General features: G+C 34.3%; 2 protein-coding genes across 3 annotated transcripts in view; both read left to right on the forward strand.

Annotated features, from left to right (window-relative positions):
- Positions 1-326: 326 nt before the first annotated feature.
- LOC111493682 (WD repeat-containing protein 48-like) lies at positions 327-13,277 on the forward strand. 2 transcript variants are annotated; one of them, XR_002720046.1, is made up of 20 exons: positions 327-501; positions 1,356-1,465; positions 3,360-3,515; positions 3,792-3,857; positions 3,961-4,050; positions 4,223-4,525; positions 4,642-4,739; positions 5,927-5,962; positions 6,089-6,209; positions 6,353-6,589; positions 7,148-7,243; positions 7,351-7,416; positions 7,665-7,703; positions 7,792-7,926; positions 8,347-8,708; positions 10,115-10,208; positions 11,472-11,645; positions 11,955-12,066; positions 12,475-12,618; positions 13,118-13,277. XR_002720046.1 is itself a non-coding variant. In XM_023143489.1 (19 exons), the coding sequence occupies exons 2-18, from the start codon at positions 1,367-1,369 to the stop codon at positions 12,051-12,053; spliced, it is 2,271 nt and encodes a 756-aa protein (XP_022999257.1). In that variant the 5' UTR covers positions 327-501; positions 1,356-1,366; the 3' UTR covers positions 12,054-12,066; positions 12,475-12,928. The 2 variants fall into 2 exon arrangements, 1 of the variants encoding a protein (XP_022999257.1); XM_023143489.1 differs by lacking the exon at positions 13,118-13,277 and having other exon boundaries at positions 12,475-12,928.
- A 2,272-nt stretch (positions 13,278-15,549) lies between these two features.
- Positions 15,550-24,078, forward strand: part of LOC111493683 (acyltransferase-like protein At1g54570, chloroplastic) — an 11,621-nt gene continuing 3,092 nt past the window's right edge. Inside the window, exons 1-11 of the mRNA XM_023143491.1 lie at positions 15,550-15,684; positions 16,036-16,491; positions 16,984-17,035; positions 17,458-17,513; positions 18,261-18,419; positions 18,522-18,626; positions 19,277-19,383; positions 20,410-20,531; positions 21,451-21,559; positions 22,335-22,468; positions 23,234-23,603. Of these exons, the coding sequence (XP_022999259.1) occupies positions 16,077-16,491; positions 16,984-17,035; positions 17,458-17,513; positions 18,261-18,419; positions 18,522-18,626; positions 19,277-19,383; positions 20,410-20,531; positions 21,451-21,559; positions 22,335-22,468; positions 23,234-23,603 (1,629 nt within the window). The 5' untranslated portion in view covers positions 15,550-15,684; positions 16,036-16,076. The remainder of the gene's footprint in view (positions 15,685-16,035; positions 16,492-16,983; positions 17,036-17,457; positions 17,514-18,260; positions 18,420-18,521; positions 18,627-19,276; positions 19,384-20,409; positions 20,532-21,450; positions 21,560-22,334; positions 22,469-23,233; positions 23,604-24,078) is intronic.

A 24,078-nucleotide genomic window follows, 5' to 3' on the forward strand; every position in this document is an offset into this window, starting at 1 on the left:
AAAAAAAAAAAAAAAAAAAGAAAAAAAAAGAAATTGAAATTGTTAATTCTTAATTATTTAGTAAAGCTTTAAATGCTATGAATGTTATCTAAAAATTAATACAGAGATTGTTAGAAATGTTTGTGAAAGGTAGGGGTGAATTAGTAATTTCGCTGGGGTTCACATTGGATGCCGTTGATTTGTGCTGGCCAGCCCCATGCGAACAGTGTAGGGCTAGGATCGCGAGTACTGAAACTCTCAATTATGGAGCGCGTTGATTTTGCACAGTTTTATCTGTGTTTTGTGTAACAATTTTACCCTCGATCAATCCCGAAAACCGAGTCAAAGAAATGGCCACAATAAAATCGAAACAGAGAGAGCCCAGTTCATAGTCTTCTCTCTCTCTCTCTCTCTCTCTCTCTCAACGGGATTTTCTCTTTCTAAAAATATTTTGCAACTTCCGAAGTGGAACAAGGACGAAACCCAGAATCGTTTAATACAGCTTCGAATTCAATTCTGAAGGTTACACTTTCATTTTATCTACCGTAGTTTTCGTGCTTTTAAGTCTGATTTTGTTCTTTTTTTCTTGGTGGTTATACGACACGTACATTTGTTTTTGGTCTGATTTTTGTTTTCTGAATTTCGGGTTGTGGAGTTCGTCTGACTTTAGCTGGTCGTAGGCCTCAAATTTCACTTCTATGATCTGATTGGTGTGTTTTGCGAAGATCAATTTTGTGGGCTTTTTGAGCTTTTTTTTCTTTTCTATTTTAGTATTTTTCCCCTTTGCCTTTTTGGGTGTTTGAGAGCTCTAATGGGGTTGGGTTAGTCTTTGGTGATTTACTGTGTAAATTTTGGCATGGTATTGAAAATTTAATCAGTTCTTGGTTAGTTCGGGCTGTTTATTGGAAATCTATTAGAGATGCCCGCTGCCGTTTAATCTTTGGCAACGGAAATCAATTCGGCTTTTCATTTATGATTCCTCATTTCAAGTTTGTGTTGAAGCTCAAATAAGTTCAGAATAAGTTTTCCCTTTTGAGACCACTCCTGCTACGTTTCTTCGACAATCCATGATTAATTTTCTGAAAGTGATTGGGTTTTTTCATTTTAATGCTTTAAATGATTTTGTCATGATACATATAGTTGTTGGCGAAGTATATGGTTGCATATTGGAGGCGTAGTCTTTTCTTGAATGCCCTTGTATTCTTTCATGTTTACTTAATAGAAGTGTGGTTATCCATTAAAAGAAAGAAAGAAAGAAAGAAAGCAAGAAAGAACTGAAGAAATGTTAACCTATTGCACGTTTTAAGTTTTGGTTTGCTGCATGTTTGGATTGCCAAGGTACCTTGTCAGTTAACTTTTAGTTTATGTTTTTCCAGTGAGCTCTGCAATGCACCGAGTGGGTAGTGCGGGGAATACATCCAATTCTTCTCGCCCCCGCAAGGAGAAGAGGTTGACGTATGTTTTGGGTGATGCCAATGATAGTAAGGTAATGTTTTCCCTTTTTTTTGTTTTTGGTTATTGTAATTTTAGTTGTATTGAAATTGTAATTCCTTTTTGTTACACCGATTGATTTCACGCTTTTATCATCCTCATGATAAGGATCTCTGTTTGAACATTGGATTCAATGTACTTTAACTGGACATTAATTTGTGAAGCTCTCGTGTATATTTATTGACATGTTATGCTTTTGTATGCATATACAGTACCAAAATTTGAAGAAGGTATACATGAAATTTGTTTTTATGTGGAGCATCAACCCTTGGTCTATGTTATTTGCTCATGCTACATGATAAACATAGCTCTTCCATTTGACATGAGTTCATGAATTAGCTGGACTTTCTCATGTAATCCTTCATGTATATTTAAAAACCGAGGGAAATGCAATCTTTTTGTTCAATGCTTCAATTATTTCACATGAAGGCTTCCATTTTTGTGTTACGTTTCATATTCAAGTATACTATTCCATATGGGCTAGTAGTTTGCATTTGTTCATTTACTTTTAATCTGAGAAGGAGCTGATGAGAGAGCTACCATCTCATGTATCTGTTTATGTTGGTTCAGAGATCTCTATTCTTATTCTTTTCCCATATAACATACAATAAAATATTTGGTAATGAAGTTGAGCTACAAAGTATTTTTTAAAGCTCAAAGTGCAATAGCTTTCTGGAGCTGAACCGTGAGGTGAAAAGAAAAGTGCAGTTTATTTATTTTTGTGAAGCGCACTGTCTAGCATGGTTGAAATATGAAAAAGTATTTTGTGTTTAGGGTCAGTAAATTGTATTTATTAACTACTAAAGGAAAAAAAAAAAAAAAAAAAGAAAACCTAATGGCAAGGGTTTTTACGTTTATGGTTAGTAATTTTCTTTTTAATTAATAAAGAATCAAAAACCCTGAATGGGAGGTGTTCTGCATTTCCATTTAGTTAAAATTATTAGTTTTTATTTTTTATTTAAAAAAATAAATGTAGCCGGGATTTTCACCTTAGGGCTTCACTGGAAGGTGCGCCAATGCATTTGCATCAAGGTGCTTTATAAAGCACTGGAGCTATAAGTTAGATATTCTTGTAGGGAAAACCTTAACTAACTTTTTCATGGTCAATAATGTACAACTTTCCTCTGGATATGCTATTTGCTTTAGTTTAGTTTTCTACAAATCTAATTGAAATGGAAGACCAAGAGGGAAGATCTATGTCACACGGGGTCTTCGACAAGGGGATCCACTATCCCCTTTTTTTCCCGTAATGTAATGGATTGCCTCAGTCGACTACTGACAAAAGCATAATACGAAGGACAGATAAAAAGTTTTCAGATTGGCAACGAAGGCTTAAGCATCAACCTCCCTCAGTTCACGGATGACACAATCTTCTTTCTGATTTGACATGATCAAGACAGTAAAAACCTTTGAAGGATTTTCTGGACCATCAATCTCCATAAAATAGAGATTATGGGCATCAATATTAGCATTGAGATTATTGAAGAATTGGATAGCATATACGATTGTAAAAAGGGTAAATGACCGAATATGTACCTAGGATTACCTTTAAAAGAAAATCACAAATCTTTTTCCTTCTGGAAGGCTATTATTGGAAAAAGAGACAAATTTCAATCATCATTGTAAATTGGGAAATACCTGATATTTTTACTTTCTATAGTTATACCTCCCTCATTGGAAATTAGGAAGGTCTTTTGTAAGCATTATGAATATTACATCTCTTTAATAAATTTCAATCATAATGAAATTATCTCTTACAAAAAAAAAAAAAAAAAAAAAAAAAAAAAAAAAAAAAAAAAAAAAAAGAAAAAAAAGAAAAAAAAAAGGAAAAGAAAAGAATGCATTGTGCACTTGGAACTTACAGTTTTTTCATCTTTCAATTTATGTAGCATTCTGCTGGTATAAATTGTTTGGCTGTGCCGAAGTCTTCTATTGATGGCTGTGATTATCTTTATACTGGTAGCCGTGATGGTACACTGAAAAGATGGTCACTGTCTGAAGATGTAGCCTCCTGCTCTGCTACCTTTGAGTCTCATGTGGACTGGGTACTTCTTTTTTACCTTTTCCTTTCTCCCATAGAATTTTCTGTTCTTAATAATCGTCATATTATGGATTCATAGTGTTTTCATGTCTCTTTTGGTTTCTATGTAGCATCTTAGATTTTTATTTTGGAAAGGACTAGGTATTATTTCACGTCGAGGAAGAACTTTTTGTGATACAGTAAATATTAATTCAAGCTAAAAAGTGAATAATGAAAAAACATAAGAGAAGGCATTGCATCTAAAAGATTAACTTATCAACATCACTTTTCTACTTTTCAGGTTAATGATGCGGTCATTGTAGGCAACAATAGGCTTGTTTCATGTTCTTCAGATGGCACTGTGAAGGTTTCTTGCTTTTGATATTCTTCATTTTCTTTTTCATCACATTTCTGTCATGTTGTTAATAGTCTGATTGAATTAATTTGATCTGTTCTTTGACCTATGCTAGACATGGAATTGCTTATCTGATGGAGGTTGCACTAAGACTCTGCGTCAGCATTCTGACTATGTGACTTGTCTTGCTGCAGCAGAAAAAAATGTAATTTCTTTGCCAAACTTTGTGTAAACCTTGTGGTGTATGCCCTGATGAAAAGATTGCTGAATGTGAAAGCATGTAGTGAGTCTGTTGGATTTTGTTATGTTGTTTGGAATTAGTATTTCATTTTATATGGGTTGTCTTCTGATTCTATCGTAGTATCATGCATAAATAGAGCAATGTTGTTGCATCTGGTGGTCTTGGTGGGGAGGTTTTCATATGGGACTTGGAGGCTGCATACGCTCCAAATTCAAAGTCAGATGCAACAGATGAGGAGTGTTCAAATGGAACCATTGCTTCTGGAAATTCACTTCCAGTTACAAGTTTACGCACTATCAGCTCTAGTAACAGCATTTCTACACACCCAAACCAGTCTCACGGTTATGTTCCAATTGCTGCAAAAGGCCATAAGGAATCAGTTTATGCATTAGCAATGAATGACAGTGGGACGCTTCTTGTCTCTGGTGGAACTGAAAAGGTATATTCCAACTCCTACAAACCCTTGTTTGGTTGACATATATAATTATCCCAAGCTTGAAAATGGTATCTACTGTCAGTTAGTTGAAATTAGTTGTTCCTTCTCACTTCCTCCAGGTTGTTCGTGTTTGGGATCCAAGAACTGGTTCAAAGACCATGAAGTTAAGAGGACATACCGATAATATTAGGGCTCTCCTGTTGGACTCGACTGGCAGGTTGGTTAGATGGAGTCTTTCTTATCTGTTTGGACAATTTTTTTTTCTGGTGTTTTACTAATAACTGACAGTAAAACCTTAGTTACCATCAAACCTAGTTAGTTTGAGTAGTGTGGCATCTACTTTTAAGCATTTAGAAACTATTATTGATGATACTGATGTAGAAGATTCTTTTGGTCATGATTTGGGATCCTCATTTTCTTTCTTCATCAATGCCTAGCAATTCTCTCATTAAACATACGGTCTCAAGATGCGTGAAATTCGTCCCTTCAATTCCTAAAATATTCTTTGTTGAAGTTTGCATTGCATTTGTGGTTTGGGTTTAATGGTTCTTGCTTGATGTTTTGGGGCTTAGTTCTGCTTTTCTTCATGGTGGCTGTTCTTTTTGGTTTGGGCTTAGATCTTTGAGTTTTTCCTATTTTTTTGTTCAAGGCTTTTGGTTCTCTAGTGTTGTCTTTAATTTAGTTTTTCAGAGTGCGGTCTTTTGTGCTGAGTTTGGTCCTTCAAGAACTCTCTTTACTAGTTTCTTTTTGTTTAGTTTGTTTGGTGTTTATTGTTGTGGAAGTTTTCTTCTGCATTATGTTCTTTTTGGTTTTTTGTAATGGCTCTTTTTGTGTTCTTTTTTCACTCCCTATTTTTGAGCATTAGTTCTCTTTATTTATTCAATGAAAATTTGTCTCTTAAAAAAAAAAAAAAACACCTTGAAAGTGGTTCAATAAGTTTCTCGAATGTGTGTCAAGTCATCATACTATTCATATCTCTATTGGAAAGTGAAGTTTCGAACTGTGGATCATATCATTGTTCTACTTTTTGGGGTTTTAGGGAGTTGAGTTTATGTTATTTTTTGTAATTCATTTTTTTAATGTTTTCCAGTATAAAAAATCAGTGAATCGGTGTTTGGCAATGTTTATTTCCCTTGTTTCATGGACGACATATCTTTTTATTGACAATGAACATTGTTTTTCTTTGTAAAGTCACAGATTTCTATTGAATAGTGGTTTTAAATGCATAGGAATCTAAATTTATAGTCACCTGATGACTTCTGAAAAAAAGTTCTATTACAAACTGCTAGAAAGCTCCCCTCTCTATCCTCTCAGAGCTATCTTTTGCACTTATATCACCCTCGTTGCTTTGTCCATAGTATTATTTATAGGAAATATAATAAGATTCTATTTTCATGGCTGCAGGTTCTGCCTATCAGGATCTTCTGATTCCATGATCAGGTAGATGAGTCTTGCCACTTTACTTACTGTAATGTTTATGTAACTTGCACCAATGTTATGCTTTCCTTCTCTTATTAAATTATTTCAAGCATCATAATATGAAGGTCGGTAATTCTCTCCTTGCAGACTGTGGGATCTTGGTCAACAACGTTGTGTGCATTCCTATGCAGTACATACTGATTCTGTTTGGGCACTAGCAAGTACACCATCATTTAGTTATGTTTATAGTGGTGGTAGAGACCTCTCTGTAAGTCTTATTTTGTTGTTAATATATATATATATATATATATATATATATATATATATATATATATATATATATAATTTTCAATTTTGATTTAATTTTTATGTTCAGTTTTATCTTTAATAACCATTTCTGTTTATGTTCAGCTGTATATAACAGACTTGTCGACGAGAGAGAGTCTTTTGCTTTGCACAGGGGAATATCCCATTCAACAACTGGCAATACATGATGAGAATATATGGGTTGCGACCACAGATTCTTCTGTCCGTAGATGGCCTGCTGAAGGACGTAACCCCCAGAAGGTTTTTGAAAGGGGTGGTTCATTCTTAGCTGGAAATCTGTCATTTTCTAGGGCAAGGGCTTCCTTAGAAGGATCTACTCCAGTGAGTACTTCATTTAGTTATTTATCCCGGTTTTATTTGTTAAAAGTTTTGCTATCTCATTTTTCCTCTTGACTAAGTTGCATATGTACTCATTTCTTCTTTGGTCTTTGGATATTATTTTCTTAGACACAACCTGTCTTTTATGTTGTCCGTTGGGCAGCACTTTTGTACTTTTTCTGGGTTTCTTGCCTATTTTCCCTTTGTATCAACGAATTTTTCTTGTTTTTTGTTAAGAAAAGGTTGCATATGTACTGATCTTCCACCACCTTTCCACTAAATTTTAAATTTTGTTGTTTTTGTGTGCAAGCTTGCATTTAATATTTATAAAATTCAGTGTAAAGAGGTTTCATCAGTATTCGAGTTTTTTATTGGATTTTGGAAGCTTCACTTTTCTACTTGTTTATTGCTTTAAAATTTTTACGTCTTCCACCACCTTTGCACTAACCTACATTGTGAATGTGTATGTGTGTTGTGCGGGGTAATCAAGACTAGAGTGTTTTGCTGATTCCTGGATTTGGGAAAATATGAGCTAAATGATTTTCTGAAATTTTTTTATAGGTTCCTGTATATAAAGAACCAACCTTCACCATTTCTGGAGCTCCGGCAATTGTGCAGCATGAAATTTTAAATAATAGGAGGCATATCCTGACGAAGGTAGTTCTATTACTTAAATGGCGAACTCTCTACTGGCATATACCTTTTTTTTCGTCTATTTATATGACGCATGGTACCTCAAAAGTAATGAGAATTTTCCGTCACAGGATGCTGCAGGTTCTGTGAAGCTATGGGAGGTTACCAGGGGCATTGTAATTGAGGATTATGGAAAGGTTGCCTTAGCCATTCTTATTCATCATAATTGTATTTGTTAAAATTGATTAAATTGCTGATAATACAAACCAATGCTTAAAGGGGGGGGTCAATGGTCATTGAAAAGGGGAAAAAAAAAAAAAAAGGAGCTTGATTGGCGCATGGAGGATATTGAATTCTTCCGTGAAACAAATTGACATCGATGTGCTTGGTAAAATGTTCATTTTGATAACATATTTTTTTTTTGGTTTTAATGTAAACATTTTAGGTCTCATATGAAGAGAAAAAGGAAGAGTTATTCGAGATGGTAAGATATCTTTTCTACATTACTTATGTCACAGTCTTTACAATTTTTGTTAGATAGACAGTCATACTTTGAATTGACTCGACTCCAGGTGAGCATTCCTGCATGGTTTACTGTGGATACGAGACTTGGGAGTTTGTCAGTTCATCTGGACACTCCACAGTGCTTTTCTGCAGAGATGTATTCGGCAGACCTTAATATTACGGGAAAACCAGAGGATGATAAGGTGGCCTTGGAACCCTCTATTTGATGTTTATATAGCAATGATAGTCATAGAATGATACTGTTTCTTGTTTTTGGAATAATAACTGAGGTTTTTGGGAGAATTTTTTTTTTCTTATTCTCTTAAAAAAAAGTTTACAAGAAAATTTATTACACAATAAATATAAAAAAGGAAACTAGAAAATAAGTGAAATCTCAACTAAATAAAGATAACATATTTCACTAACATGTGATAAATCTACAAATAATAATAATAATAAAAAAAAGAGCAAACCAAGGGCTGGACTATGAATGGTGACTTAAAGTTGAATCATGATTGATGGAAGGACTAGTCAATTGATACTTGGACATTTTGTATCTTCCCCTAGTTTATTATTCAATTATCGGTGTGTACTGAATTTTTTTTTTATTTTTTTATTTTCAGGTTAATCTAGCACGAGAGACCCTTAAAGGACTTATGGCTCATTGGTTAGCCAAAAGAAAACAAAGATTTGGATCACAAGCTTCAGCTAATGGAGAAGTTCTTTCTGGGAAGGATATTAGTGCAAGAAGTCTTTCCCATTCAAGGCTTGAAGCAGATGGCAATGCTGAAAATGACTCCATGGTCTATCCTCCATTTGAATTTTCAACAGTTTCTCCTCCTTCAATCATTACTGAGGGTTCACAAGGTGGTCCTTGGAGAAGGAAGATTACAGATTTGGATGGAACAGAAGATGAGAAAGACTTTCCATGGTGGTGTTTGGATTGCGTGTTGAATAACCGTCTACCTCCAAGAGAAAATACCAAGTAAACTTCTAAATTCAATGCTCACCTTCCTGATTATTGACTTGAAAAGTTCAGAGTTTTCTCATGTTTTTTAAACAGATTATAATGCATGATTTGATAAGTATAAAACAGATAGTGCATTCTTAAAAAATTTATGCAGGGTAGTCAAATAATATTATGATTGTTATTATTTTGATAAGAAATAAAGATCTCTTATCAAAGAAGTCAAAAGAAACAGCCCAAAGGCCCTAGAGATGAGGAATCTCTAAGACTTAGAGAGAGGAGTACTCAAAAAAGGCTTCTAAAGTAGGTTGATGAGAACAATGAGAATTTTCTTACAAAAAGGAAATATTACAAAAAACTTTATGGTTGGCACTCCAGGTGGATGGCGTCTGCCATACACGAACGCACAATAAGGATCTATGATAGAGAACTTATCTAGAGAAGATTCTCGAGTTTCTCTCTTTCCAAATCTTCCCAAAGGTATGGTCTAACCTTTAGTAGCCCCATGGATCTTGTCTTTTTCTTTGAGCACCACCCAGATAGCAGTTTGGCTAAACCTTTTTTCACTGTTCTTGGAGGACACCAGACCCAATAAAAATTATAGAAGATTCCTAGTCAATTATTATCATTTGAAACCAAGGGTTACCGTTACTTCCATTTTGTATCCTTATGAAGATATGCTCCAAGTTTTCTTCTCCCCTGAAAACACAAGCTGCATACTGAAGGAGAAGGGTTACCATCTCCATGCTTCCTTCGCTATCTTTTATGAGTATTCAGACTTCATGAGCATTACCTTCTTTGGGACATCAAACTTTCATATCAAATTGATTATTGTGGTTTTGAAATAGTAGCTTGTTTCTATCCTTTATAAAGGTGGATCTTGTTGAGAAAGCCCCTATACCTAAAGGGACCATAGTCTTCTGTCCGCTCCATCACCCAGCCTTAAGTATCAATCATTGCTCTCAACCCAAGCAAGGTTTCCTCTATCCATATTCCACCTTCTACAGTCAAGTTCCCAATCGTTGCTATCCACATTCCAGCACTACCTCCATGTCATCTTTTCTCTAAGATATAAAGAATAGGTCGGGGAATGGTTCCTCCAAAGAAGAGGAACCCACCCATTTATATCTCCTACATTTAATCCTGCCCCCCTTTTCCTTGAATTTTTATGAATTTGAAGAACCAAGGTCTTCCTTCAGTGTTATACCTTTTGGTGGAAGGGGGTGTTGACCCTAATGGCTCACACCCTTACGTGGTTATTATGATTAAAAAAATGTTTGTATTTCCTGCATGGCATACGCGGTGTCAAGCTTATTAATAAGGTAGAGGGGTTAAGATGTAAAGAAATATTTAGTGTTTGTTAGTTGATATAAATCCATACGTTGTTTCCTTGCACACGTGTTAACTCAAAATACTCCATGCAGGTGTAGCTTTTTTCTACATCCTTGTGAAGGTTCATCCATTCAGATCCTAACACAAGGAAAGCTAAGTGCTCCTCGTATATTGAGAGTGCATAAGGTCAGGTTTCTATTTTGTCACTTTTATGCTTCATTGTGGCTTTGGTCGAGTATTTGCTATTTAGAAGAACATGCTCTATGTTTCCTTTCATAATTATCATATAAGCAAATAATACTTGCCTAAAAGTCCAAGAGCACTGCCCTTATGAAAAACTATGCACATTCTAATAGTTTTTCACCCTCTTAGTTTGCAAGAAAATAAACTATTTCAATATTTAACCTCTATACTTAAAATCTGAATTACGTTAAGGTAGGTCAACAAGATAACCTAGTTTTATATTCTTTCAAGTCTTTTTCTCTTTCCTCTTTGCCAACCAATCACCAAAGGTAAAGGATTTCAATAAAATAAAATAACATAATTTCATCGATTATATGGAAATTTTTGAACAAAGCTAGATAGAAAAAAACCTCCATCCCGATAGAAAATTCCATTAGGGATTGTTTATTGATGGTAAAAAACGAGATTGTTGATTGGTGGTACAAAACAAGGTTTAAGTTACATAGTTGTAAAGATAATTTTTGAGGTTGAACCCCAGATAGACGGTCTCAAGATATCTTTGGATATCATCTCACTTTTTCTTTTGGAATCTGTGAAAAGAAAGAGCTCAAAGAGTATTCATCGAAAAAACACAGACTTATACAAAACTCTTCGACAATCTTGTTTACTGGTCTATATCATCGTGTAAATTGTCTAATATTTTTGCATCCTATTGTCATACCTTCCTCATTGTAAATTGGGAAGGTTTTTGGTAAACACCATGGATACATCCCTTTTGTAAACTTCAAACATCAATGAAATTCCCTTTTGTAAACTTCAAACATCAATGAAATTCCCTTATAAATAAATAAATAAATAACATTTTATATGATATGTGGTACCAAAAGATCCATAGGTTAGATAGAGTTTTTGTTGGGACATTGAGATGGATAATTAATGGGAAGAAGGTAAATTTTGTGTCCAACCCAACCCTCTTACTTTGTTGTGCTGGGTGATTTACAAGAAGTGGCAACTTTTTTTTGTAGAATTTATCACTTAAAAATCAGGACCTAGTCTTTTTGCGTAAATCTATTACAGGATTACCAACACAGAGTTGCATCCATCATCTGGGAATCTACTGAGTAATTTCTGGTTTTCTGGTGGACTTGATTACTTTTTGCTTAAATTTAATTTTTTTCTGGTGAAGAATTTGAATATGATAATTCTGTTATGATTTCAGTTTGATTGAATGTGGTATTAATATAACCCATTTGCTTTTTAATGTAGGTTGTAAATTATGTCATAGAGAAGATGGTTCTCGACAAGCCATTGGATAATGTAAATCCGGACGTTCCTTTTGGTCCTGGACTCTCTTCGACAGTTGGTGATGGATCATTTCGGTCTGGTTTAAAGCCTTGGCAAAAGCTTAAACCTTCTATAGAAATCTTATGCAATAATCAGGTAAATGAAAGTACATCGTCTTATATCTGTCGAAGAATAACAATGTAGAATTTTCGTTAAGGCAATTTGCACTTAAAAGAGTTGTAGGACTGAGTTTATTAGAGGTTTCTTAAAAGAGTTTGAGCTTTTTTTGCGCATTTTGTAACGCTCAACTACTGATCATGGACAAAAACATACAGCCAATAATTATAGGCTTCTGGTTTGTTTCTATCTTCCAGAGTTCAGGCATTAAATTCCATACACACGCCTTCTGGTATTTATTGGTGTTGTATTTAGCAGCTCATTTACTTTTTTGGGGTTAAATTTCAGGTTTTGTCTCCTGATATGAGCTTAGCCACAGTTAGGAATTACATCTGGAAGAAGCCAGAGGATTTGGTTCTCAATTACAGAGTGGTTCAAAGCAGTTGAATGCATGCAATAGGTGTGTATTGCCCTTCTATAGTGTATGATGTTCCACTTCATGAAAATTCTGAATAACGCTTTTATGTCCCATCAAATTATTGTTTTATTTACATATTTGAACATATGAATGTACGGTTTGGAAGAAATGGATTTGTTGATGGGTAGGTTGGATTTTAATGATGGACGAGTTTATTTCATGTGTCTAGCCTTTCAAGCTGCATTTATTTAACGAGATATTAACGATTTAACAAAAGTGTTTCAAAAATGATTTAATTGAGATTAATGCATTATGAAACGGGTTAGAAGATACCAAAATACGCACATTATCGAACAGGTTCTTGCTATTGAAAAAGGAAAATCTGGAATGCATCACTGTGGCCAGCCCCTCATTGAGTTTCATTTCTTTGTCCTGTTAACATTTATGTAGGTGATTCTTTTGCTGATGAAACTGGGAATGTTGCTTCATCTTGGGGTGCTTGATATGAATGAAAATCTGAACTTCATCAACCCGTTTCTCAGTTCCGCATTGCTTCTCGAACCTACCGAGAATTTTCTGGTCATCATTTCGAAGGTAAACCTGCAGGCGCTATAGACTTTTCGATCTTCATATTTAGCCTGCAAGGTGTAGCTTTTACAAAATACTGCAATAGGGAAGAGGCTTGGGTATTTTTTTGACTTTTTGGAGGAGAAATCGTGAGGATGGAAAATTTGGTGGGAGGGACACTAAGTTTTAGAGTAATGAATGTGGAAAAGGCTGTGTAGATTTGAATGGTGGCTTACTACTACATACTTCTTTAGTCTTAGAAAACCAAGTTGTGAAGCTTATTTTTGTTTTTATTTATTTATTCATAAATAAAAAAGGAGGTCCCTCTTTGTGCTCTTCTCTGCTGGAACAGAGCTCTCTTCTATTTTCATTTGAAAATTTTGTCCTTGTTCTGCTGTTTTCTTCTGCATTAAACGTATGAAATTCTGAAACTTGACTGCCAATGTTCTTGTAGTGTTCTTGTTTGGCTACATGAATTTTGTGAATCTATCTATTTTGTATTATCAATTTTGATTTCTTTATACAGATTGATAGATTGATGATACAACAAATGGATGATCGAATCAAAAGTTCAAATCTCTATCTATCTGTTGAGTATGTCGAATAACCTGATATTTACCATAGTTATATGCGTAGTTTTTGTTTTGGTTCGACATAATATTTGGGTATTTGGAGGTGAAATATTCAAACTTAAACTTAAACATGCTGGGACTTCAATGGAGTTTTGTGGGTGAGTGGTAGGAGATTCAAGTTGTAGGTTCGAGCTAACTTGCGAATTAATCGTAGTAGCTCTAAACTTAAACATGCTTAGTTTGAATCAATTCTATGTAGGGTGGCCTCATGAATTTTTCTACGAAACATGTGAACGAGGATAAAACACTAAACAGTTTAAGTCAAGTAGATAATCTGATCATGTCATATCATACAATAGTTATTAAATTTAAATTTCAAATTCTAGTTCGAATTTCGAATTTCGAATATGAGATATTACATTGCGTCATCTTAGCTATCATTGAAGCTACAAACGTCATCTTAGCTATCATTGAAGTCACAAACGCAAATAATTCCTAAGGTTTAAACTAAAAAGCTATAGAGTTATTCTTTTTTTCTTTTTGAGCTAAATCACAAGAAAAAATGCTATAAACAAATAATAAAAAAAATTGGCCTATTTTTGGGGCAATTTCCAGAACAAGTGAAAGATGAGACTAAGAATTTGGTGATATGCTTTCTTGAAATTTGGCAAGTAAATTTGGAATTTGTGTGCCTTTATTTTCTACACATAGATTTGGAACATAACATTACGACTATCTTTATTGCGGGCGGTATTCGTACCATTCAGTACAATAACGACACTTAATAGTTAAACTTCTGAACGAGAGAATAAGATTACATTCATAGTATAGGCAGGTGAGATCAAGAGTCACGTGGGTCGTATAGCCTAGATGAAACAAGAAGCTACTAGACCCCAAACCCTAATATAATCAGGTAAGTCAATAATCGAACCAACCCAAGTGGACGGTAACTCAAATGACATTATAAGTTTAGAAGTGCATAATAAATGATGTGATTAGTCTTATTGTAGTCCAACACATCTATCTAATCCACGTTACAGCAAAATAGACTTATCATAAAGTTAATATAGTCTTCTAGCTTCTTAATTATTCATAGACTTAAAGCTACAACTACAGTCGACTTGTACTTAAAACTCGATAAAATTAAATACCTAAATTAGTAGTAATGATCGGTTGTTGCTATCGATATCCTGTACTTATAGTTTATGCAAGTAGCCTTTATTTACGCTCTTCATAAAAATACCCTTAATCAATTGTACTCAATAAGCCTTTTCATTCGTACTCCATAGACTCCGGTAAATAACAATCTAATTACCATAAAATTGAAAATTTAATTTCTCGGCCTAAAAAATAATTTGGAAAATCTATAATATTGTTAACAAAATTAAATCTTTCTGCCAATATTCACATCATAATTCCAAATAAAAATAATTAAATTAAAAATAAAATCTGAATTGGAGAGTGTTTATAGGTTAAATTTTTAAAACCCAACCTAATTATTCCTAAAATTTTTTAACACTAATAAATTTTATTAAATAATAAATACAACTTTAACCCATTCAAATGGTTATTAAAATATTAGTTTTTAAAATATCTATTTATTTAATTTCAAATATTTAATTAAAATTTAACTTGAGTATTTATTTTGGAAAATGACTTTCTAAATAATTAAAAAGTTGTTTTAAAATTATTCGAGAATACATAATAAAAAAAATTATTACAAAAATTAAATAAAATTACGTATATATAATTATATAGTAAATAAAAATATAAAGTATAAAATTAATAATAAATCCGAGTTAAATCCAAAACTTTTATTTATTTATTTTAACGTCATTAAAATTTTTAAATATTCATAATTATTTAAAATATACACACAAATATCTTCTCTCTTTTTTTCTTTGAAAGCAATTTGATAATAAGATAATAACCATATAATCTCAGAAAAGCTTTGATAAGACGTTTGTGACGCAGTTCATGAGTGGTTGAAATTTAGCGCGAGCTGAGCAAGATCTCGTGGCTTGCTGGTAATGGCTACCAGCGGCCCATTATCCCTCTCTCTCTCTCTCTCTCTATTGGACTCGCATGAGGCGACAATTATTCATAATTTCAAGCTCGTTGAACAATGCTGCACGTAATTCTACTTTATTCGCACTTTTCTATTTGCTTTTCCCAATGCATTGTTTATGTATGTATGTGATTCCGATCATCACGCGTAATTCGTAGGGTTCTAATTTCTTAATTATGAATGTGACTGTGAAATGTAGGTCCCTTCTACTTTCCTTGTTTTTGTCTGGTTCCGAACAGTTCTTCGATACGTGTTCCAAGAGAATTTTGAATCTAGTGGATACAAATATCGGCGGTATATCGATAATTTCACGACCCCGAAAATGGTGCATTGGGATAATGAATATCTTTTTTTCCCGGTATGGCCACTGTATTGTTGGTGTTGCCGATATTTTTGGTGATTTTCGGTGATAGTTTTCTCTGTAATAGCAAGTTACCGCCGTCAGTACAGTTGGTATGAATTAATATTATCATCTTGCACGTCCCGAGTTTAATTCTATTTTTATTCTCACTCTAGTTCACAACCCCACCCCTAAACTCTCTCTTTTTGTTTTGTTTCTTTTCTCCCGACTAGTTCAAATATTCGTGATATTTCTGGAAATCTGTGTTTACCCTTTTTGTTGCCGACTCTCTTGTGATTCATTTTGTTCTCAGCTGAACGCAGAACGGGTTGGTTGTGTTGTTTTAATTCGAGAGTTCAGAGGGGTTTTCTCTTTTTCTCTTTGGGAACTTAATGATTGCTTTATTTAAGCTGTTCTGGGGAGTGGTAAGTGTTGGATCTTGAAGTTGTTTTGTTTTTTCGAAGTTGCAGAAAGGGTCTGGCTTATCTCATTGCTTGCATAAGCCATGGCAGCTTGTTTAGGCGTTGGGGTGTCATTGTTTGGAGCTTCAGTTCAAAGGAGTAGGAATTCATGGCGAGTGCGAGTTAGAAGTGAAAGTGGAGCTTCAGCTGATTCAGTTTCAGCTGTGGTGAATGGAGCTTCTCTGGTTGGGGCGAAGGAAGGAAGTTGGTCTTCAATAGATAAGGGCAATGGGGGGTTAAAGTCTGAAGCTGCAGAGAAGAAGATCAAGTTGAGAGATGATGTTCCAGAGAAGTTGGAGCCATTTTGGGATGATGGGTATGGGACTGTGACTGTGAAAGATTACTTTGCTGCCGCTAAGGATTTTACTCAGCATACTGATGGCGGTCTGCCTCGTTGGTTTTGCCCTGTTGCAGCTGGATCCCCATTAAAGGGTTCTCCAGTTCTTTTGTTTTTGCCTGGTAATTATTCTGCTCTTGTTGACAAGTTCAAAACTGCAGAATGGGTGTTTTGAGCTTTTGTATTTGAAAAACTAATTTCAATATTTAAAATATGGAATGGCTGAATGTATAAAAAATGATATGTTGTCATCTGTGGCTATGAATAAAATATTATGGCTTTTTTCTGCGTTTTTAATTGTAACTGAATATGTACAAAACGTTTTTTTTATAATAAAGCTTCAAAGAATTAGAGCTCTTAATACCTCGTTCGAAAGAATTATAGCAAATAGTTCTTGTCTTCTAGAAAATACATCCAAACAGTTGTCTAAGTTTCCTTTGCTTCTGTTCAGAGGGGAAAAAATCGGCAAACAGGGTTGTTTGTCAATATTTAGTAGTATGCTTAATCTTTGAACACATGCTTTATTCTTTTTACAACTTTCAATGAATTGTTGTGATTTGGAAGTGAGTGATGTTTGTCTAATTAGGATTTGGTATTGGTTCTGTACTTTGTAGGACTGGATGGCACTGGATGTGGTCTTATCATGCATCATAAAGCCCTTGGGAAGTAAGCCATTCACTTCTCATACTGTTGAATTGATACTCGATGAAATTTGCATCTGGCTCTTTGGTGGAGTGGCAAATGAACCAACAAAACAATGCAAACTAAATTTACTTGGGAACTGAAACATGAATCTTTTGAATGTGACTTAAAGATCGTTGCAAGCATGAACTATCTTGTTCTCAATTCTCCATGTGATTTTTAGAGAGATACATGTTCCTTCTATAATATAAAAAGGATAAAAAAAATTCCTAGGAATCTCAAAGGAAGATTTGTGTAAGAACGAACAAATGAACCCCAATTTTGGATAAATGTTCTGTCATTTTATATTTAATTTATGAATAGGATAATAAATATGTTTGAATTGATGACATTTTTTTCACTTGTAAGTATAGTTTGTTCATAGTAGTAGCAATCTTTTGACGCAGGGCTTTCGAAGTTCGGTGCCTACATATTCCTGTTCAAGATCGAACACCATTTGAAGGTTTAAACTTTTTCTTAATGGCTAGATAAGTTTTTTTTTTCTTCAAAACACAAATCTCAACTTTTTTTCAATTGATGATATGTTTATAACCTCGAACCCGCCATATAAAGTCCACAAACGGGGCAAAACATAAAACTAACCCAAGTAGTCCCAACTGATTTGACCAATTCTGTCGAAAGAGTAAATAATAGTAACAGAGGGTAAACTGACTACAAAATACAAGATCTGGCAAGAAAAGTTAAAATGGAACTACTTTTTTTTTAAAACAACAAATTAAACTTTTCACAGAACTGAAAATAGATTTTTGTTCAAAGTACAAACTCTACAAGAATGTGAATAAATAGAGTTACAACGGAAATAAAAAAGCTATCTAGTTAATGTTAATATCAACAGATGAAAAATATAAGATATGATGTTTGAAAGCAGTATTCAACCTTTCCCGGAGAAATTGAGTGGGTAATTTTTTCCTAGCCATGTATCACCTGAGTATGATTCTTAGCCAGAGAGTAATGATGTCAAGTCAAATTCTTTGCTATTTGATGTACAACATTGACATAATCAAGAATTAACTGAAGATAGGTATATTGGAATTATTGATCTAAGTTCCTGTAGTTTTTAGGGAACTCGTATAGATTTGTGGCTGCAGATAGAACTTTTAACTTGGTTAGGTCTTCATTATTGTTATTATTCATTAATTGCTAGACATTTATATATACTGCTGATGAAGCAGACTTGTGTTATCTGAAGGACTTGTGAAGCTTGTTGAAGAAACTATCAGGTCAGAGCATACTTCTTCCCCAAAGAAACCGATTTATTTAGTTGGGGATTCATTTGGAGGATGCTTAGCACTTGCAGTGGCTTCACGTAATCCAAATATTGACCTTGTTCTGATTTTAGCAAATCCAGGTTGGTTTCGTATTTGCAGTTTAACTTCAAGTTCGTGTAATCACGACATTGTTAGGTCATGCGCTTTTCAGTAAGTCTGACAGTTTTATGGTCTTCCACTAGCTACATCTTTTGGCAGGTCTCAATTGCAGCCCTTACTTCCGTTGTTAGAAGCTATGCCTGATGGACTGCGTGAAACAGTTCCCTATCTTCTTGGTTTTGTTATGAGTAAGTAGATTGCTCCTTATTGTCTGTTTTTTTCTTTAGGTATATTATTGGGAATCTAGCACCGTTCCCTTCGTTTGCATCCATCCTTCCACCCATACTATTGCTGAAGATCAGATTCTTGATCGCTATTTTCTTGGATGGTGATGAGTATGCCCCCTAAGACATTGTAAAGATGGAGGTTTGGTGCCTGATATATTGTCAATTTCTGTTAAAAGAAAAGGACCTCCTTCTGGTATACCATTGATCTCACCAAGTATTGAGTTCACTAGTAATAGAATGGTGGATAATTGCAGTGCCTGTCCCCAATGCTTCACTCATCACTGCCTTTTCTTCTTACTACCTTCACAATAAGGAATTGCTAGGGTCAATTTGAAGAATATGAGGTTGCGGCTACTGAGTTTGCTGCCTAGTTTCCTTTGCACACTACTGCAAAAACTTCTGAAATTCTTTGTTTCATTTCAGTTATAGCCTACAAAACGTTTCTGCGTTTTATATAATTAATATTTTTCTTGAGTAAATTCGGCTGATCTTTTTCCTGTGTCATTTTTTGTTTGAATGAGATTTACGCTTTTGGTAGTTTGGTGCAGTGTAAAGATTCCTGGAATTCTCTTTCGGATGTTACTTTATAACTATCTCTACTTCTACACCAGGTGTCCCGTTGAAAATGTCAACAGTGAATGTTGAAAGTAAGCTTCCTCCAATGCAGAAATTAGAAAAAGTGTCACAGAACTTGACTGCTTTACTACCCTATCTTTCGGTAAGGAGGATATGATGGTTTTTCTTAGAATTTGGTTACAGTGTAAACTGTGCATTTTAAATAGTACTTTCTAAAATGCCTCCTAAGGGACTGCCTTTAAAAGAAAAAATATATATTGATGTGCCCCTTACTATCATGGATAAGCTTTCCATCTCAGAGTTCTTTTCACCCTCAAAATACACAGAATTTTCTGCCTAGCTTGCTGTACGTTTTTTCCCATCTCTATCCTTTCCTAACTGCCTTTGTTAAGTAGATTCTATTTTAGAAATAGAAAAGTTTTGACCTTCATAATGCATTGTGTGATAAAAGTTGAGATTTTTGAGGTGGGTTCTTTTGTTACTTTTAAGAATGAATAAAACATCAAGTCACTTGTTGAATGTCTTGCTAATTTCTAGGTTCACGAGTGTGGAGGAGTACAAAGAATATGAATAAAAGATTACATTTACTATTTCAATTATGATGTGAAGTCAAAATATATTTTATTAACTGAGATGAAAACACAAAATATATGTACTTGAATTTGATGAAGTAGATATGTCTACCCAAAAATAAAAGTCCTACACACTTCTGATAACATTACTCATTATAACTTACCTAACCTAGAATAATTTGTAATTACATAAATTGGACCCATTAAATATCTTATTGCCTAATTGATAGCCTCATAAAGTGTCACATAATTTTTCTTTTAATATTTTATTATACCAAGACTTGACTAGAGGAAACAATACAATACAAGATGAGATTTTTTTTTTTTTTTTTTTTGAAAAATTAAAATTAAGCCACACCAAGTTTTGGGTGTAATTTATATGTTCCAGCCTTATTTATATCTTAAAGTGTAAGTTGGTTTATTATAACTTCAAGCCATGCATTGTAGCTGGGAATTTTCTATAAGGCAATGCAGTAATAGGCTTACTTGTAGTAATCTAAACTAAGTTATCATATCTTTTCCCTTGGCATTGTAATTTTCTTACATGATCGATCTGATCGAGTTGAATTTTTTTTTCTCTTCCTTTCTATTTTCAGGATTTGGCTAGCATTATACCGAAGGATACCCTTCTTTGGAAGCTGAAGCTGCTCAAATCAGCTGCTGCTTATGCAAATTCTCGTCTCCATGCTGTTAATGCCGAAGTACTTGTGCTTGCTAGGTTTTTACCCAGAACTGAGTGTGTGTGTGGTTGTTAGTGGTAGTTTTTTTCTTTTGGATGAATAATTGAATTACAACCATGGAGAAAAAAATGGAAGAATACAAGAGCATACAAAATTAAAGTCCACAAAATAAAAAGGGACAAACTATAAAATGGGCCTTCAATCGAGTAAAACAAAATCTTAAGGTACAAAAAAGCTACATAGAACCAGGATCAAACACCACTCGAAGTTCTCTCAAGCCTTCTGAGCCAGGATCAAACTCAGAGAGAATCCCTGGTCACTCTTGAACAAGGGCCAATTATTGATGATTCTATCATTCCTCTTTCTCCAGAGGCCCATAAAATAGCACAAACCTCAATTCGCTAAATTAACCTACCCTCCTTGCCTTGTGGAGGATGAAACAGAATGCAAATATAGAAGGGTACGAGTGGTTTACTAAATACAACGCCACAAATACCTTAATTTGTTGCATCATTTGTTGAACTTTTTTTAGTTCGGTTCCCACAGCCTCCATTAGATTAGCTAACATAACCTTATTCAATATACCGTGGTATGCTGTAAGACAGTGGATTAGATGGTCGACAGGATTAAGGATCAAGGAAAGTTTGGTTATAGATAGCGTTAAAAAAGTAGAGTTAAGCAATAACTTGGGAAGTTTTTGTTGGAAACAAATGGCCTTCTCGGAAAGCTATTACTCGTGTATTTTTTTTCTCTGATCTTGTAGTACAGTTTAGCAACCTTCGATCTCAAGTTAGGTTCCTATCCTTGGTCTATCATGAACCACTTCCTGCTAAAATAATTCTGCTCGAGTTCTGCTTTATTTTAAATTGTTAATCATCTTACTCAATAATCAGAATAGTATTGTGTCGTAGTTGGTCCAACGTTCTTATAATAATTAAAATTTGTTACGCCTTTCAGTGGCCAGGATAACATGGTCCCAAGTGGGGATGAAGCCCAACGACTTCGGAAGTCATTACAGAATTGTACAGTACGCTATTTCAAGGAAAATGGGCACACCTTATTATTGGTATGTGAAACTATGGTAGAGAACACTATGATGCTTTGCTGGTAGAAAACATACACTAGCGCCAGGTTTAAAAGAAAAATCCTCATTCATGCTAGGAAATTATAAAAAATACATTATATTTTCCGATCTTTAAGAACCTAAATATGCTATTTGGCTGGAACTCGGTGTTTCAAATTTGGGTTTTTTTTCAATTCAAAGGCCAATATTCTTCGACTTCTCATTGGGCTTTCCTTGCCTTCAAAATCTCAAATACTTTGGTCTAATGCAACGAGTGCTTTAATTTCTGAAAATTGGTTAGAGCAAAGTCATTGTATCTTCGAGAATGTTCGGAAATCGTGGTTTGATCGGTTTGAGTTGGCTAAACTAAAAGCTGCACAATGTTGCTCCTTTCTATTCTGCTTCTTCTTGGCATGATGTTTGGTTTAATTGGGACGTCTTTGTTTCTAGTTAGTTTTGATGCTTCTGTTTATATTTTTTTTTCCTTATGTTTTACTTTTACCATTTGGAATTTGTACTCTTAAGCATTAGTCTGTTTTCATTACTTCAATGAAAATATTCTCTTTTAATAAAATAATAATAAAAAAAATATTTGCTCTGTGAGCTTTGTTTACGCTAATTCTTTAGTATTCCCATGTCTCATTCAAATTAACACAAATGTTTTTGCTTCTGGTTAAAAAAATGCTGTAAAAGAGAGCTGCAGCAAGCTTATAACACACTTTTCTTTCTATGTTTCAAGTAAAATCATATGACTTTTCACCATGGTATCATGTAACAGGAAGACGGTATTGGTTTATTGACAATAATTAAAAGCACTTACAAGTATCGTCGATCAAGAAAGCATGATGTTATTTCAGATTATCTTCCGCCCAGTTTAGCAGAGTACAAATATGCTTTTACTGAAGTGACAGGGTAATTTTTATATCAATTGGTGCTTATTTCACTCCCTCTCTTGGTAGCTGCTGTAGGCAGAAATTTTGTACATGAAAATTGGTCAAATTCATGTGGTATAATATGTATGTTAATACCCTAACACCAATCAACTGAAAAGAAAATTTTTTAAGTTAATCGGTCACAGTAAATTTCATCTTTTTATCAGTACTTTTGCACTCTCCCTCACTTGTGAATTCAAAATTTTGTAGACCCAGCCAGCGAAAATCAATATTATTTAGAAGGAGATTTTGTAGCCACCTTTATTTTAGGTGAATAATTTTCTGATATATTCAAATATGTGCGGACATAAAGAACAATTACCTTTTTTTGGATTAGTTTATATTCATTGTTTACATCTTTTCTTGATTTTTTGTGTTCATTTCTTTAATGGAAAAAAAAAAACAATTTTTCATTTTTTTTTTAAAGAATACTCATGGACAATACAAAAAATAACTAATCAAACCATCTGAAGCCTCATGAAACCCTTAATTTGCATAGTTTGCTCACGCAAATCTGGAGAAACTCTTACTTAGAATATATGATGCTGCTGATGAACAAGATTTTGCTATAAATAACTTTTAGATTGACACTAATACACTTGAAGTACACTGGTCATAGCATATAATTGGCTTGGCTGGGCTTTGCTACACTACACCATGCATGGACCAACCTGTTAACTTTCTCCTCAGATTTACTTCTGTAGTCCGAAAGGAAAACTATTAAAGGCTATCGTGTATTTTGCAGACTATTTCATTTTCTCACTGGTTCTACGATGTTCTCAACTTTGGAAGATGGAACTATAGTCCAAGGTCTTTCTGGAGTTCCTAATCAAGGTCCCGTGTTGCTAGTAGGTTATCACAATTTATTAGGAATGGAGCTTAGTCCTTTAGTTGAAGGATTCATGAGAGAGAAGAATCTTGTGGTTCGTGGAATAGCACATCCAGAATTGTTCTTGGGAAGGCTCGAGTCTGAATCTTCTGAAATTTCTATGGTTGACTGGGTGAAAGTATTTGGTGCAGTACCTGTCACTGCTAACAATCTATACAAATTGTTATCGGAAAAAGCACATGTTCTCCTCTATCCTGGGGGTGCACGCGAGGCTCTTCATTACAAGGTACTTCAAGTTCCTAACTTCCACCTACCCAAAAAAAGTTCAGTTTAATAGAGAGCGACAACTTATGCTGTCAGGGTGAGAACACTCCATGCAGCTCTTCTAACATCTTCTTTACGCCATAATTACTGGAAAGTAAAATGGAAAAACAATTTAAGGTGATATACTCCTTTACATTGTTAGAACAATGACGATAATTGTTCTATCTGGAGGATCATCTTTAGAAGTTCCGATTGTGAATCCCATGGTCGCCAAATGTGTGTATTGAAGTAATATATGATGGATATGCTTCGACATTAAACAGCTTAATGCTTTGCAAAGATGGCAATTGGAAAGAGGACTTATTGCAACCAAAGGGCAGGAGACTATGTTGCATCAACTTAACGTTTCATGTACTTCAGTTTTCCATGATTCAGCTGTTGCATTTCAGACTGTCATCACCTTTTTTTTTTTTTTTTTTTTTTTTGGGGGGGGGGGG

Source organism: Cucurbita maxima, unplaced genomic scaffold (assembly GCF_002738345.1).
Source record: "Cucurbita maxima cultivar Rimu unplaced genomic scaffold, Cmax_1.0 Cma_Scf00019, whole genome shotgun sequence".
Lineage (NCBI taxonomy): Eukaryota > Viridiplantae > Streptophyta > Magnoliopsida > Cucurbitales > Cucurbitaceae > Cucurbita > Cucurbita maxima.

Excerpts from the sequence above, each read along its gene's own strand:
- LOC111493682 (XM_023143489.1), top strand. The coding sequence starts at position 1,367 with ATGCACCGAGTGGGTAGTGCGGGGAATACATCCAATTCTTCTCGCCCC. Across the intron at positions 1,466-3,359 it reads GTGATGCCAATGATAGTAAG|CATTCTGCTGGTATAAATTG; the intron begins GTAATGTTTTCC and ends CAATTTATGTAG. Across the intron at positions 7,704-7,791 it reads AGGAAGAGTTATTCGAGATG|GTGAGCATTCCTGCATGGTT; the intron begins GTAAGATATCTT and ends ACTCGACTCCAG.